The sequence below is a fragment of the Capsicum annuum genome, chromosome 9 (genome assembly GCF_002878395.1).
Source record: "Capsicum annuum cultivar UCD-10X-F1 chromosome 9, UCD10Xv1.1, whole genome shotgun sequence".
Classification (NCBI taxonomy): Eukaryota; Viridiplantae; Streptophyta; class Magnoliopsida; order Solanales; family Solanaceae; genus Capsicum; species Capsicum annuum.
In genome coordinates, this window is record NC_061119.1 from 90,927,168 (window position 1) to 90,945,046 (window position 17,879).

At 29.4% G+C, this 17,879-nt stretch overlaps 2 protein-coding genes across 2 annotated transcripts; one reads left to right on the forward strand and one right to left on the reverse strand.

Moving 5' to 3' along the window:
* The first annotated feature begins 1,622 nt into the window (after positions 1-1,622).
* LOC107841498 lies at positions 1,623-3,812 on the forward strand. The gene is made up of 4 exons (XM_016685400.1): positions 1,623-1,684; positions 2,054-2,231; positions 2,331-2,493; positions 3,520-3,812. The coding sequence occupies exons 1-4, from the start codon at positions 1,623-1,625 to the stop codon at positions 3,810-3,812; spliced, it is 696 nt and encodes a 231-aa protein (XP_016540886.1).
* An 8,075-nt stretch (positions 3,813-11,887) lies between these two features.
* On the reverse strand, positions 11,888-12,864 carry LOC107842697. The gene has a single exon (XM_016686652.2). It carries the CDS (start codon positions 12,536-12,538, stop codon positions 12,056-12,058), a length of 483 nt encoding a protein of 160 aa, XP_016542138.1. The 5' UTR covers positions 12,539-12,864; the 3' UTR covers positions 11,888-12,055.
* Positions 12,865-17,879: the final 5,015 nt, after the last annotated feature.

A 17,879-nucleotide genomic window follows, 5' to 3' on the forward strand; every position in this document is an offset into this window, starting at 1 on the left:
TATAAATCATAGTAATTAACAATTAAAAAAAAAAGATATAAAATATTGATTGACTCTCAAAATTATATCAATGTCACTTAAATTGAAATAGACAAAAAATATTATAAATCACAATGATTAAAGACTTTAATAATTTTTAAAATATAATTGACTATCAACGTCACAAAAGTTTGAACAACGAGAGTAACATATATTATGTTAAAACTACATTAAAAAAATTATAAATTACAATAGTGAACAACTTAAAATATCTAAAAACATATTAAAAGTATGATTGATTATTTAAATTATATTTGTGTCACATCAATTGACACCAGAAAATAACATACATTGAATCTGTGTTATCTGAAAAATAATAATATAGACCCATCAAATTTTTCTTTTCACACTCTTAATTAATTTATACATTTGTAGAGTTTAATTCTGATCGTGAATTAATTTTTTTGAAATAAAATTATATATTTGAATAATAAATCGCAATAATTGATAATTTAAAATATTTTAAGACCATATGCAAAACTTACTCTAAAAAATAAATTTATTTAAATTCAAAAAATGTCACATTAATTGATATGATTATTATTATAATATTAATTTAGAATAGATATTGTGTTCGTACTTTATACGGACTTCTCGTGACTAAATTAAGTATAAAAAGGAATAAAAGACAAATTAAAGAGAAAATTCCACACCTGACTTTTTTTATCTATGGACGAACCCATAATATATTTCTAGTCATAAAAGGAAGTATAAACCACATAAATCTCTTCCCTAGTGAAAGTAATTACTTAAAATTCCAGCAGTCTTTCTCTCTCCCAAATTTAAAAAATATACTTATACATTAGGTCGATCCTTATACATTTCTGGAATATATGAGAAAACTGATTAGACTATATTTATGAAAAGAGAAATTAGATGCTATCTTTCTCTTCCTTAATTAACATCATTAATTATCTATCATTACGCGGTGTATGATTAAATATAGTAACTGAAATTTAAATTCAAAAAATTTCTTAAATATCACAGTAAATTTTCTTCTTTATTGAATTACGTTCTGGAAAAAAAAGGCCTTCAACTGTTTTCTTCAATTCTCAAAAATATGAATATGAGCATCGCTATATTGTTGCATCATTCGGGTATTTGAGAGTCAAAAATTATTTATCAATCCTACAAAAGTGACGCAATTATTATTTCAGAAAGTATAACCTTCTTGAAATTGATTGCTACGATCACGATGGAATTGACTATTGACGAAGTTCGTAAAAAAATTAAGTAAAATATATTGTTGAAGGTAATTCTTCTTCAATTATCATAAGGAATGACAATGGAGTGAGGGCTTACATTGAGTTGAAGAAATAATTTTTGGGATTGGTTAATTTTTCGTTGTGTATTTTTACTTTCGACAAAGCGAATAAGGATATTGAGTTTGATAGAGAAACATGGGTTGTACTTTGTATTGAAGTTAGTGAATATGATTCTATTGCGCTAACGGTCATTGAAACGCAAAATCAGTATTCATTATACGTTCCAGAATTTGAAGTGAAAAACTTCATTACTGATTGCAAAAACACCAAAATAAAGGTTGATTGCTTTATAAGGATAAGCAAACTCTGGTTGCGGTAATGGCAAAATATGCAATAGCAAATGGCTTCAACACTAAAGTTAAACGATCTGACAAAGAAAGGTATGAACCAAAATTTTATTTTAATGCGTTGAAGGTTTAATGTATGATTATAATCTATTAGATGCTTTGAACGAATTGCTTTTTTGATGTTATTTTCTGTTGAAGTGAAAAATAATATTAGTAACGTATAATATATAATTATACATTCGAACAAATGTATAATGAAACTGTAACAGCCGTAAATTAAGCATTTTAATTAAAATCATAAATTTTATGTCTATATTATAATACATTGACTACTTTTTTATATTTGATGCATTTATGTACTGCACTGCGTAACAAAGACTACAAGTGGGTCCTCAAGGCGTCTTGTATGAATCATTCGAAAATATTTGTGATAAAAAAATTTGATTTGGAATATACATGCAGTCTTAGTGATAGAGTACTGAATAACTTGGTTATGACAACAACTTTTGTAAGTGAATTTGCAGAACCAAAATTAATTAATCACAAGAGAATACACACACCCGCAGACATAATTGAAGAGATGAAGGTTGTTTATGGAGTTGATATTAACTACACGCTGGCTTGGCGCGCAAAAGAGAAGGCAATTGTGATGCTTAGAGATGGACCAACTTATGGATATTGAAAAATACCCTGTTATATCTATATGTTGAACCAAATATATCCTGAATCGCATATTCAGATGCATAAGGCATTAGATAATGAGTTTAAATACTTGTTTATTGCCTTACATCCCATGATAAGGGGTTTCGAATTTTGCCAACCTGTTGTAGTTGTTGGTAGTGCTTATTTAAGCGGTCCATACAAAGGAACATTTATTTTGGCAAGCATACTTGATGGTGCAGGTATTATTCATTACTTTTATGCCTATCTCTATGATTATTATGCAATTTTCTATGTATTGAAAGTGCTTATACATTGATGTTGTATGTATAATAATTTATAGACTTGCAAAATCAGTACCTATATTATTGGCCTGCACATATTTTATTGGATTATTTTTTTTTATTTAGGTTGTATTCTGCCATTAGCTTATCGTGTTGTGGATTCGGATAATGCCAATGCGTGAACTTGGATTTTTCATTAGTTTAGGGAAAAATTTGGGGAACAGGATAACATGTATGTTGTATCGAATCGAAATGAGAGTATCATAAAAAGTGTGAGCATTGTTCATCCTAATGTCCTCCATCTAACATGTATTTGACATTTATGAAAAAATATTTGCACACATTTTAGAAAAAGCAAAGATAAACTTAAGTGACCTTTATTATTCCATGGCTAAAACTTATAGAAAAAAAGATTTTGATTACATTTGTCAAAGGTTGCTAAGATTGATCACAGGGTTAAGGAAAATCTTAAAGAAGCTGGTTATGAAAAATGATTTCGATGTCACTCGTTTGTTAATAGAGGTAGAATGATGACCTCTAATATAGCCGAATGTATTAACGGTTGCTTGGTAGAGGCTAGAGAACTTCCTATTCTAGGTTTCCTTGAAGAAATTAGAATTTTATTTACCGCATGAAATTGTAAGAATAGTGAAATTGCATCATATACCAACACAATACTCGGGAGAAGATTTGAAGAAATTTTGACTCTTAATGGGCCTAAGGCTTTGCGGATGACGGTACGTATTAGAATATTTATAAAATTAAATATTTTTTTTATTTATTTTAAATTTTTATGTTAGCATATGTATTAAATAATTTATTTCTAACAGGTTAAGGCAGTTGGTAGTTATATTTACTATGTATATGAATCAAGAAGGAGGTACATTATCGATATTGAGCGTGGCACGTGCAACTGTGACTGATATCAAATTGATGAAATACCCTGTCCACACGCAATTGTCGTATTAAAGAGTAAAAATGTAGATGTAAAAGATTATGGTCGTTACTGCTTAGAATTGTACAGGCCAAACACCATTGTCAAGACGTGTGAACTCCGGATAGTTTCAATGCCAGATATGAAAGATTGGAATGTTCCACAATTTATTAATGATGAAGAAGTTGTGCCACCTAAATACAGAAGACCTCCAGGTAGGCCAAAGAAAGGAAGGCATTTGAAATCAAGTGAATCGCTTTCTTCAAGTTCTAACTGTTACAGTAAATGCGGACGTGCAGGTCACAATCAGAGAACATGCGATTTCTTCCCAAAGAAAACGTGATGAAGATAATTTGTTTTTCTATATGTTGATGCTTAGTTTGGTTTTGTCTGAATAATCATTTTACTTAGTTTATGTTGATACTCTGGAATAATTTTGAATTATGTGTTATATTGTTATTTGAAGTTTAGTTCTTAATAACTGTTTGACATTTTCATAACAATGTTCTACATTATAAATAGATCATATTGCATTGCCTAATTAATTACCTTTATAACGTTCTTATAGGTGTGTAAATACTATCTAATTTGGCAACTACAACACTAAATATTTGTTGAAATTATTGTATATCAAACAATTAAACATTAAACTGTCATATCTATGTAATGTATAACATTTTTTATAACTAACCACATGTACAGTTTCATGTTTAAACAACAAAAGAAAAGGCACACTCATATATCATATTTTATTCAAATTTAAGTTGTCATTCATTAATGTGTTATGTGTGTGATAATGTATTATACTCAAGTCTATATGTATGATATAAATTATTTTTGGTATAACTTACTCTTATTTGCGTACCAATCATACATTTAATATTGGAAACAATCACAAAGTAATAAATGTAAAATACATTAACATTATGTTATGAATGTATGATATATTTTTATACTTTAGTAATATGTATGATGTTAAATTTTTTGTTATTTTCTATTAAGTCATAAACTTTTAACTATATGTATGATGTTATGTAAGACATAACTCTAAATGTATGAGACACATGTTCAATGTATTATTAACTTATAAAAGAATTTACATATTGAAAATAATACAATGTGTTAGATATACAATAACACATTAATGTGTAATTTATTTTTATACATTATATATAATATAATGTACGACAAACGTAATATCTACCAAGCTATATAGTAACAATACAATATGTTGTATGTCATTGTAATATACTTCTTCAAAAGATATGTATGTATAAGAAGATTAAGGACATCCATAAAATCTAAATTAAAATCCAACACGAAAAAATAACAAGTATTGTAACTATTTAACATCAACTACTAAAACAACAATTAAATGTTTCCATGCAGACTATTATAAAAAAAAGTGCTACTCTAAATTAATAATTGCACTTTCATCAGTTGATTGGAGATAACTATTCCTTGGACGATGAGGATCGTCATTATCACTTGTGGACGGTTCACTTGCCTTTGTCACTCTGTAATGCCATAGTAATGAAGCATTGCGTGCACGTTGACTTTAAGCATCAAAACCACATAAATGCACCTCCAGTCCTTCACTTAATATTTCTGCATATGCATCCACAAAGACGCCACAGTCCCTGATTTGAAAAAAAATGATGAAATAACAGTCCGTTCAATAGTTATAACATGATTATACATGTAGAAAAAATATAAACCAAAATCACTTACGAACTATCAGACGTTTGTTGTGGTATGTTTTGAATGTAGTCAACATCAAATGGGTTTTGATTGATAAGTTGAGTGTGCTGACCAAGCTTGTCTTTGTACGCTTCCAGTGTTGTACAGTTAGTTCACTCTGGCTTTTTAAAAAAAAAACACTATCTGACAAGTAAGTAGGCAGCATCACTGCCAACTTTTGTATTTCATTTGGTGGTTCCCTTTTTCTTGTACTTGATAATGAGTCATACACACATGTCACTCTCTCCTTCAACACAATTACAGTCAACACCTAGTGAAGTTCCTTGCCACAGTTTACTGGAATATATACCTCATCAACCATATGTCATGGTAATCCAACAGGAATGCAGAATTCATTAATTGTGTTTGTAATTGCATCTTCATTATTAGCCACAACATATGATTTTGCATAGTCTTTTTGCTTAGATATCTGAACTGTTGGAGCATCTGGATAATATCGACTATATGTCTTCTCGATATATGTTTTAAAGAAGCAGCTGCTTGTTGTATATCTATAACTATCACACAACTGCAGCTTCGATTTCTTTCTCAAATGGTAGAAGATCACATCTAAGTGCTACATGTGCAAACAAGGTAAAAGATAAAAAAAAAAATTAAATAATATAGCCAATTCTTCAGTTTCTATTACGTATCTATTTTATCACATTAATGTATGAATGACTGCCACTAAATTTATGATAAAGTATTAGACATCCTTCTCTATGTATGATGCAATATTTTACTGTCGATTCTAATATTAACTTCAGTTTCTAACAATAACAACATGTATGATATGGTATTACAGTTAAGTTTCTAATAATAACAAGTGCTACATGATTGCTTAGATATTAAACTTCAGTTTATATGTATGAGGCAAGATTTTACTACAGATTCTACATCATTTTACTTCAGTATTAGACATAAGATTTTACTGCATGTTGAATGTATGATAATTTATAATGTTTGATATATTATAACTAATGTATAATATTATAAGATTTTACTAATGTAAAATAAGATTTTATTAATGTATAATGCCTAATATATTATAATTTATACATTAAAATATAATCTTTCATAATGTATAACATCACACTATACATATAAAATATTCACCTTATACATGAATTATCTACAAGATTATCAAAATGTATAATGTAACCTTATACAATATTCAGACATTCACAAAGTATAATTGCACTTAATACATAAACTGCCTCTTCTATGTAATAAATACTCTTATTGTATAATATAATGAAATATAAAACAGAAGACTTATATTATACATTAGTCTGATAAATAAAGTAATGTATAAGGTACGCACAACTGAATTGACTGAACACATTAATCTTACAACCTATATAAGGTATGCACACTATAAAATCCTACAATATGATTATCAACTTATAATTAACCATTTACTGTATTAAATCAAATGATATAAAATCTATACCTTTGAAAGACGTGGTAGTCCGGAATCATCAACCTTCTTTTTACTTGTCGATTTTGAAGCTGACTTCTTTGAACTAGAACTGTCCACTTCCTTCAATTTCTTCATGGTTATCGAGTCGGTTTGGTGCTTGGAACGGTTCTCTGCGAAATTGGGTTATTCATAATCAAATGTACTATGAACAAAATCAACGGAAATATTTTGTTCTTGAGCATCTAACTAACTAAAGCTAGGACGAGAATCTATTACCAAATTTATACTATATTGATTAAGCAGTAGCAACTATAAAATAAGAAATTCAAAGATATGACTTGTAGTATATGGAAAAAATCAAAAAAAAATTGAACTATCAAACTGGAATGGGATTGCAAAAAAAGGTAATTTCATAAAAACCAACATGCAACCAAACATGAATCGAAAAATATTCTGATTTGGTAAAGTTGAAAAAAATAATCAAAAATTAATGAAGAAAATCAGAAAGTTCAATTAATGCTTGAAAACTTATAAATTGGTAACCTCTAGGTGTACATTGCTTGAATTTGGGCGTGAAAAATGGGTTTCAAGAATGGAGAAGAAAACGGATATGTAATGGGAGCAAAATATAAGGGATAGGAGAGAGAAAGTAAATAAAGAGGGAATTTAAGCAATTACTTTGACATTTATGTAATTACATTTTCAATATGGGATTTATATAATAAGGTAAAGTTACCTTGTGTATATATGTGAATTTTAGTTATATTATATCTTATTTTTTGTTTAAATATAATATTTATGTTGATCGTTACTAAGCTTTTATTATATCATGTCGTTTAATTTTTTGGTTAGATAATAAGAAAAAAATATTCATTTGGTATAATGATCAATTTGTTGTGATCATATTGTTATTTTTTTTTTTCAATCATTTGCCTTTATTTATTATGGAATAATCTTATCTTATCCCTTATCCTACGTCTTTATAGTAGCTCTATTTCGTACCTTACTTTTCTTGTAGTTTATCCTTCCATTTGTTGATCTCGTACCTTACTTTTCTGGTAGTTTATCCTTCAATTTGTTGATGTGTTACATTATGTAACGATACAATATATATGAACATTGCATTCATTAAAATAATACAGTACGATACAATATGATACATCATAAAATAATATATAACCAACATCCAACAAAGTGTAAGTATTCCAAAAACTCGTTCACCACACTTTCTAATGAAAAACTATTTTTAACTTTGATAAATGGAAACGAAGATGATGCCACGTCCCATTTAGAAGCAAGAAATTTCTATCAATATATCACAACTTACCAGAATAAATATTGGTAACTTTCTCAACAGCCACTTATTTACCATGTACAATTGTCATAAATGTATGAGCTAAGCTAGCTTATAAAAAACAAATCATTCCCTCGATCACTTTGTTTCACATAGCCAAGTGTATTCATAGTTCTATTCCATTGCAATTGAAAATGCCCAATCACGAATTGAACACCAACCATGCAATTCCTAGAGTTCCTTAACTACAACAAGCTATTGTTATGAAAACAAATAGCTCTTCAATTTTTTATTTTTTATTTTGTGTGTGTGTGAAATGGAGGCACCTTAGCAATTAAAATGTGGCCACCGAGAGTGAGTACTTTTAGAAGAGTATTGAAAAGCCATCCCAGGAAGAACATATTCCTGTCCCACTTGCAAAGAAGAGAGTCGGCCAGTAGTTCAACTTTAGTGCAATTTCAGTAGGAGGTTATCTGGCTGCAATAAAATATAGTGATGAATATTCCCCATTGTCAAGATAAAAGTTAAAGCCTTCAGATCCATCCTTTTCTTGATACCATTGTGGTATGTGGAGTGTGGAGCCTCTACATTCACATCAGAATAGACTAGGATGCGTCACTGCCAGCAAGTGAAATGGCACATCTTTGGGTTGCTGACACAAGGGAGAGTAGCATTTGCAAGACCCCGCTTATCTCATCGCTAGAATCATCCAAGTACAAATGTACAATCTACTAAAACTGTAGAAATAACCAGAAAAAAGCCAGTGGACCATCTTTCATCAAAATCATTCGAGAAGAAACTTACCAGGATTGTGACAACACTTGAAACAACAAAACAGGTATCGTGCAACATCTGATATTAGCGATTGAAATAAAAGTAAAGTTGGTTTTGCCAAAACCATCTACCAGCAACCAGAAGAAAAGAAATATAATGCATCTTCCTGGACTACCCTGGATGATAATGCAACTTGACATGAGTCCCACAGTGCAATAATAGCAGTTCCTTGAACATACAAAAGTTAAAGATATGCAAAAGCTACTCGAGGATCCATGTCAGAGCTTTCTCATAGGCTTGGGTCAAAGTACAGTAACGAATGAGCATATGCTACATTGTTAGGAATGAAAACAACTACACCTCATGGTTGGAAGTAAAAATGACCACTAAATGTATGGCTTTTGTAAGGTCTATTTTAGGGATTCGATTGTAATAAATCTCACATAAGAGCATTACCATGAGAGCTTTTGACAAAAGTTATCCATATTGTCCTGCCTCAACTTTCATTACATCCGTTTATTATTCCACTTAACCAACAACGTCCTTTTTCATCCTTCTCCAACTGAATCTGTTTTCCTCAAGCTTGACGTCATCTCTCTTTGTTTTCTTTTCTCTTTCAAAAAACTTCCACAAGATCTTCAAAGAACAAAAAGACCTTTACTTGGCCGGACAACATTGCTGAAATCCCTTCTACAAAAAGTTCTCCAGCTCCATTGCACTTAGCTTGTTGGACATTGAGCTATTGGGTAGTCTCTTTAGTTATTGAATATTTCAATAAATAGCTTAAGGACTCAACACAACCTTGATCCTCAGTCTAATTAGTTATTGAATAGTTCAACATCTAGCATAGCGACTCAACCCAACCTTGATGCTCTTCCATGAAAATGCAGAATACATAGTTTTGGCTAAATGATAGATGTATTCTCACAGCATGAAAGAAAGGAGAACTTAAAAATTCATGTTCTCTAATCATATGTATAAACTTTTTAGAATGAAGCCATAAAAAGATGGAAGTACAAGGGACAACCCCAAGCAACACACAAAAAAAAATGACTTTGTAAGTCAGTTATTCCCTCAGCTGGGTGAACTATTCAGACATTCATTGCTCCAAATTGTTAGATATTCAAATTCTCATATGGGAGTATACTGTTTTGCATATATGCAGACTGTTTGTTTGGAGAAGAAGGTAAGGCAGTGTTCGTTATGTCAAGTCTTTGTTTCTGGAGATTCTTCTTTTGTTTCTCTTTTTCTTTCTTTTTTTCTTTTTGAAAAAATTATATGACTGTAAGAGAAAAGGATCATTCTGTTAGAAAATGATGAAAAACTCAATAGACAATGTATTTGATTATTTTTTAGAAACTTAAAAGAATGTAAAGAAAGTTGACATAAAAACAATAAGGATGAATTTGGTCAGAAACGCATTACCATGACAACTGATTGGCAGCTCCAGAAACTTTTTAAACTCGAGCATAAAGACAAATTCCGAGTTGCAAAGCAAACTGCAAAGAAAGCCCTCTCATGGATACAAGATGATTAAACATTGGACGCCTTTACAGCCATTAGGCAAGTAAGCTAAAAGTTCAGAATCACATAGCCATGGGAATATAGAAGTCACATACAGATTATTACACCATCTGTTTGCTCTAGGTTATTTAGATCAACTGGAAACAGAGTAAAATCATAGAATCGCCTCCAATTCCCTATCACCATAACATGACGATTCTATAAAAAATTGGTTCTGAATTTCAACAAAATGCAACTGGGTTTAAATAATAGGAAACTCAAACATCACAAAATCTAACTATGGATATTTCTCTATGATTTACATCTTCCTCAGATCATTTTCAGATTCAGTTAGCTCTTAAGCCTTTCAATAATCTGATTAATTCTATTCTATATACACAGCAAATTGAGTGTCGAATCTGTTAGTAATAGTAACTGCAACAGAATTCTACACCTTAGGTGCTGATGTTTGGAAGAGCAGCACCCACCAAATGATAAGAGTACAAATGAAGGACCATGCTACGAATGACTTTTGCACAGCGCAATGACATATAAGACAATCAAGGAAAGTTCAATTATTAAAAGGATAGATTCAAGAAAGCTTCAATGGGACATTATCGGGCAAGCACAGAAGTGGAATCATATCCAACTAAACAGACAAATCAACATGGTTTAATCTGTTGGCAATTGGAGTATGAGAAACATATAATGACATTATGAAGAGAATTTGGACCACTAACATAGAATGAAACAGCACATACTTGAGAAATTGTTATATCCCATTGCCAGATGAATAATTATAATAATTGTTCTGCAGTTCCATGTATTAGTTTGTGACAGTTGAAGGTAGCATAACCAACATCAGCACTTCTTAGGCTACTTCGAGCAGCAGCAGGTTGTATGACTTATGATCAATTCTATCTTAGAAACTAGGAGCCACAGAGTTTCACCATATATATTCTTCTATTGGACATCACGACGTATCTTTGTGAAAGGAAATAAAGGGATACAGAAAATCAACTCAATGGCGCCGCCACTGCATGCTCTTTAAATGGTAAAGCGATTTTGAAATGGTGCTAACCAAACAAAAACAGACAAACCAAATTTTTAGATGCAAAGAAAAGAATGCATCTTTCTATCGGTAAGATCACAGATATGAACCTCACATAAAGGGAAAAGAGAAAAAAGAATCAGCGTTTGGCCATCACAAACCCATATGCTTATAAAACACAATCAATTGAGCAACTCAAGCTACGCAGATGTGATTAATTTTGAAGGAAAAGCTTGTTTCCACACGACATTACTGATTAGTGAAAGCAATGATTCTACTAAATTTCATTGAATACTCCATTGATTACCCCCCTCTAGATCCCAAACTAGCTAAAGTTATATTATTATGAATCCTTAAATAATTCCAGAACTTTTTGCTTACTAAACGCGAAAAAGTAGGGAACTGAGTAGAGCACAACAACAACAACAACAACAACAACATACCCAGTGTATCCGCACAAAGTGGGGTCTGGGGAGGGTAAGATGTACGCAGTCCATATCGCTACCTCCGAAGAAGTAGAGAGGCTGTTTCCAATAGACCCCCGGCTCAAGATAAGGAATAATAAACAAGTGGATGGATGAAGTAACAAAATAAGGCGTAAGAAATGAATTGAGTAGAGCACAATGATCAAAATTCATACCCAAGGGTGCACTATTTTATTTAAATATGGATAGTTAAGATATATCCCTTTATCAAGACAAGCCACAAATTGGGACATAAACTGAAAAGGGAAAAAGACAAAAACACGAACTGAAGCTAGTGACCTAGGGGTTTTGGGGAGGAAGAGATGGGTGGTTGAGCTTATTGTACAAGAATAAGGCGTCCAGCCTCACCAATATCAGCATCACCATCATCGTCCTCCTCTTTGGGAACCGTGACCACCAGCTCGCCGTCAGCAAAATCAGCGGTAGCCAACTCCGGCAGAGTCGACGGTGGAAGCCGAAACCGCCATAAATCAAGCTCAAATTCACCCAACGACGAATCAAAAACGTTATCCCCTAATATTACAATCTTAGTAACACCCGGATAGATCTCAACTGTATGAGCCCTAATATTATTCCCAGCGTCATCGGTTGGGATAACGAAACGCAATGAATCCGAGGTTTCTTCAATAGAAACATCGGCATCAGAATTAAACGGAAGTTCTAGAACTTTTGCGAATATATGAGGTAGTCTCCGCAGCTTCTTTTGACGGCCTGCAAAGGTGTTGGCCTGAGAGAGACTGGAAGCGATGTCGTACCTTAACGTGATGTTGCGTTTTCTTGGTACTGGATGAACCTTCATGATTTTAAGCTTAGATAAGAAAGGATAAATATTAAAAACAAAGGATAAATATTAAAAACACTTTTATGAATATTGGGTCAACAAAGTTTTTTAAAATTTTAAACGGAAGAACAGAAATTGTGGAAGGGTAAAGCTATGCAGAATTTGCAGGGAATAATTTTTTTGTATGGGTAGAGTGTAGTCGAAATTCTTGCCTTTGGAAGGAAGAGAAAGAAGAGTAACAAAAGGGGTTAAATGAACAGAGGGAAATGGGAAATTGTCACTTGTTCAGATATAGATTCTCTATAATTTCGGCCTGGTTTTAATTGCCGTTGGATAAGGTAGGGTGAATAGGGATATGTGAAAATTGAATCGATCAATAAATCGAATTGATAAAAATGATATTGGTTTATAGTTATTGGGCAATTGAGTTAATGATTTTTTAGTGGTTTTATAAAAAAAATATTTATCGGGTTATTGGTTCGATTCGCTTTTTTCTTATTGAATTATTGAGTAAATCAATAGCCTAATAAAAATATATTTATAATATATTAAAAGTTAGAATAGTAATTTGAACTTTTTGCTCTTCATTAAAAATTTCCATAATAGACAAAATTATTATTTCATTTATTTTCTTCATTTATTATATTTATAATATTGACTCCTAAAATATATAGGACAACTTTTTGCTATCCGTAAAAATAGGTCTTTTAAATATATGGTAAGAGGAATCTTATATACATGAAAATAAGTCGTCCTGATAAAAGAAATTTTTCCCTACGTATATATTTAAATAAATGGAAAGAAAAATTTTCTTTATCCTTACTTATATATTCTATAATTTTTATCATCATCATCATTAACAATTAGCAATTCTGCCTTAAATTACGCCTAAACTTGCTTGGCATAGTAGGTTTGTCACATTAGCGTTTTTTATATTTCACTAAGTAATTTTAGACTTTTGTTTTTCTTCAGTGATTTTTTAAATAGTAACTGTACCATTATGTTCAATTATCAATATTAACAAGAAGATTTTTTATTATAATTAATTAGAAAAAATACTTCTAAAATATGATAGAAAAATACTTCGAAAATAAAACCCTATTAAAGAAATACTTTTATAAATATTGAGATACACGTTAAACTAGAGAAGAAACTGATTTACTTGTTGGGAAAATATGATTGATGTTCATCTAACTTGATTCGATGGCATGTCTAGATTGGAGGATGCTCAACATAATAGAATTCAATGTGTGGGTATATATATATATATATATATCTTTTTTGTTTTCATTCAAACATTCTTTATGTCAAAATTTTCACTCAAACAAGAATTGTTTTCATCAAAACTGAAACTTTGTGATCACTATTGTATTATTTTGTTGTAGTTTAAAGGTCATAGATGAATTTGTACGTAATAGATGAATGTCGGTCGCCTTTGAGGAATATTTTTTAGGTAAAAGTTAGGTTTAATTGTACTATTTTTATATCTCTGTTTTGAGATTATTATTTTTTGTGTAAAGGTAAAGTTTAGTTGTATTATTTTGATATCTCTATTGTCTATTATTTTATTGTAGTTTACAGGTAGTAGATGAGTGTCGGACGGCTTTGGAAAATTTTTTGTGTAAAGTTTAGATTTAATTATATTGTTTTGATGTCTCTATCATCGTATTATTTTGTTGCAGTTTACAGGGGTAGATGAATGTCGATCAACTATGAAATTTTTTTTTGATAAAGGTTAGGTTTAATTAAAAAAAATTCTTCAAAAGACGTTGAATTTAATTATTGTATTTATCTTTATTATTTAAACAAATATCTTATTTAGTGTATCATTTGAACTTAATAAAGTGAGGTATACGCGCAAGACGCGTACACCTAAACTAGTATGTATGTATGTATATATGTATATGTATATATATATATTTCTCTTCAATTTCTACAAATTAACAAAGCTATTATTTCAATTATACAAACTATTAATTTCTCCTAACATTTAGTTCATACTTGAAAATTCTTATAAATTAAAACATATCATGTAGGATTTTTGGTTCCAACTAAGATTCGGTTTTTTTCATGTTAGTTACTACTGTTTTTATTTTATGAGTATTTTCTTATCGGTTAAATAAAAAATCAAACTGTTAAGGACTAAAAATCGATAAACCGATAAAAAATATCTTATTGATTTGGTTATTGGTTTAGCATATTTAAAAATTAAAAATCGATAAATCGAACCGATAATATATAAAATTGAACTGAACCGACCGATGCACACCCCTAATGGAGAATATTTATCCGTACTATTTTTATTTGATCAAATAATATAATTTAATTTTAAAAATTATAAATAAAGATATAAATGCATTTGCAAAATAATATAGATATATCGAAGTTTCTCATTTTTGTTTACCTTTAGCCAACACAGCTAAATTTATAGACTCGACTCAAGGATACACAAATTGAAATATAAAAATTCATAATTTGCATACGCAATACGGTAAGGAGTGGTTTAGTAGAGTGTATAAGAATAATATTGAATAAGTTGTATTAATAATGTTTGTATTACTAATATAAATATTAGTGATGTTAATTTTAGTTATCCAGACATTATCTATTACACAGTATTTGATTTAATGTATGAAAAATAATATATACTTACATAACTTTTATAAAAACATATTTGTTTATCAAAATATCCTTCTGTCCATTAAAAGCTTCACACATATCTCATGACAATTAGAAAATAACAACATTCACCTACAAATCCACTTCCCGTAGAGGAACCCCCAACTCCAATTCTTCATATTCATCCTCCAAAGCTTCTCCTCTTTTTCGAAAAAGATCCACAAATGTAAGTGCAATATCCTGGAGATACTATGAATCTGATTAACTCAATATTTTTAATCTGAACTTACTCAGTATTTTTTATCTGAACTTTTTCAATTTATTAATGAAATAAAAACAAGAATCTGACAAACAAAATAATAAAGCATAATATTTTGATAGAAAAAGCAATCATTTTTTGATTAAATGGAAGGGAGAGGAAGAGGTGGAGAAAGTAGTATTGTTGCTTTTCCATTGTAAAGTGCAGAGAACACCGAAGATGAATGGAGTTAAGCAATCTGTCAAAGTTGTGGAATATCAAAATACATCAGTAGAGATATTTGAATTTCTTGTCCACTTTTATAGTATTTTTCAAAAAACAACAATTAGGAATAGAGAATATGTAAAGAAAAAAGGTCTAACTATTGAAATCATTTTTTCCATTGCTATTTGATACATTTTGGTTATTAACTTTAGTGAATTAGGTGAAAATGCGAAAAGAGAGGAATTCGAATCTCGAGAGAGAGAAAATAGTTGAGGATAATTTTGTAATTCATCAAGTTAATGCATTTGTTGAAGCCTTTGTATTACTAATACATGAAAAATGAATGGTATTAATAATACACATCTCAATATATAATAGATGTATAACTAATATAAGCATTAATTATATAAAGAATGAAAAAGTTCACCAAATAAAGTACTAGTAATACACAAGGTTAATACATGCATTATTTTTGCTAATATACTCTACCGAACGATCTATTTGCTTAACTAATATGAACAAGACAAATGAAATAACAAATCTCCCTCCCCCCCCATCTCTCTCTCTCTATATTCTCTCTCTCTCTATATATATATATATAAATATATGAGGATGTTGAGTGGCATACTTCTTTAGGCAAGTCTCTATTTATCTTTTTTCTCAATCTTTTTTTATTTTTTCCATATATTTTAATTGAAATCTTGCATCAAATTAATGATATCTCGTTCCTCATTATTACTAATTCTTTTACTTTCTGAATTGGCTTACGTTTCTTTATTAAAGTATACTACTAATCAATGTAATAAATATTTGCATTTCTATATTATAAAAGAGTTGGTTTGGTCATAGGATGGAAAGGACATAACAAATTTTTCTAGGGGTAATTTGGTCATTACAATAAATTATAAACTCAATTCAATTATTTTTTGTGCTTTGACTTTGGAACTTCATCAAAAGTTTGAATAAAAACTCATTATTTTCTCTTTAATTACAAGCAATGCCACTGAAGAAATTTACTATAATACCATCACACATATTTCCACACATGTGGCCCTCTATCTTCCATTTATTTTTCAATCTTATTTATCTTTTTTATTTTTATGTATAAAATTATTTCAAATATATTTAAGTAAATTGATTAGTAGGATGATAATTTATTGTAAAAATTAATTATAATTGATGCAATTAAATAAATTTTATTATTTATTTAATTTCATATCAAACATATAATTTACTTTCTTTCTTATTTGTTATTACATTTTCACCTAATTTAAATTTTTTCCTAATATATTCAATCGTGATTTTACTATATCATCTCTAATTAATTATTATGGTCATCTAAGTATCATGTCACTTAAATTGGAGTAGAAAAAGTTTTACACAATAATTAAAAATTTAAATTATTTAAAAAAATATTATTTTTCTTTTCTTTTCTATTATATATATATACATATATATATATATATAGATAGATAGATAGATAGATAGATAGATATAGATATAGATATATTCTTCTCTATATATTAGAAATGATGGTTTTGACATGTTAGCTTATGGGTATTAAAACAAAGTTTTAGGATACTAAGGTCTATAAAATACTTTGCAAGATTAGTTTGTTTAGGAAAATTTTATTTTGTGTTTTAATGTTTGAACCTTATCAACAACTATAAGAAAAGTCCTTCCATTTTGAATTAATTACAACTCATGCCATTCCAATAAATTACCACTTTGTCATTGATGTTACTCCTATTGAATATGATGGAGCCCACATATAATTAATTATTATAAATTATTTATATATTAAAAATTAATAATATTTAATTAAAAATCAAATAAATATTTATCACATGCCTGCTTCAACTGCAATTGTACTATATTACCCCTAACTAATTATTATATCACACCTAATTAATTATTATAAGTTATTTATATATTAAAAAATAAATAATATTTAATTAAAAAATAAAATAGATATTTATGACATGTCTGTTTCAACCGTACTTGTACCATATCACTCATAATTAATTATTATACTGCTCCTAATTAATTATTATAAATTATTTATACATTAAAAAATTAATAATATTTAAGTAAAAAATAAAATAGACATTTATGACATGTCTTCTTCAACCGTAATTTTACTATATTATCCCTAATTAATTATTATGGTCATTTAAGCATTGTACCACATAAGTTGAAATAGAAAAAAATAATTTAATATGTTATATATTTCAAAAAAATTACGTGAAAAATACTAGAAATCACAATAATTAACAA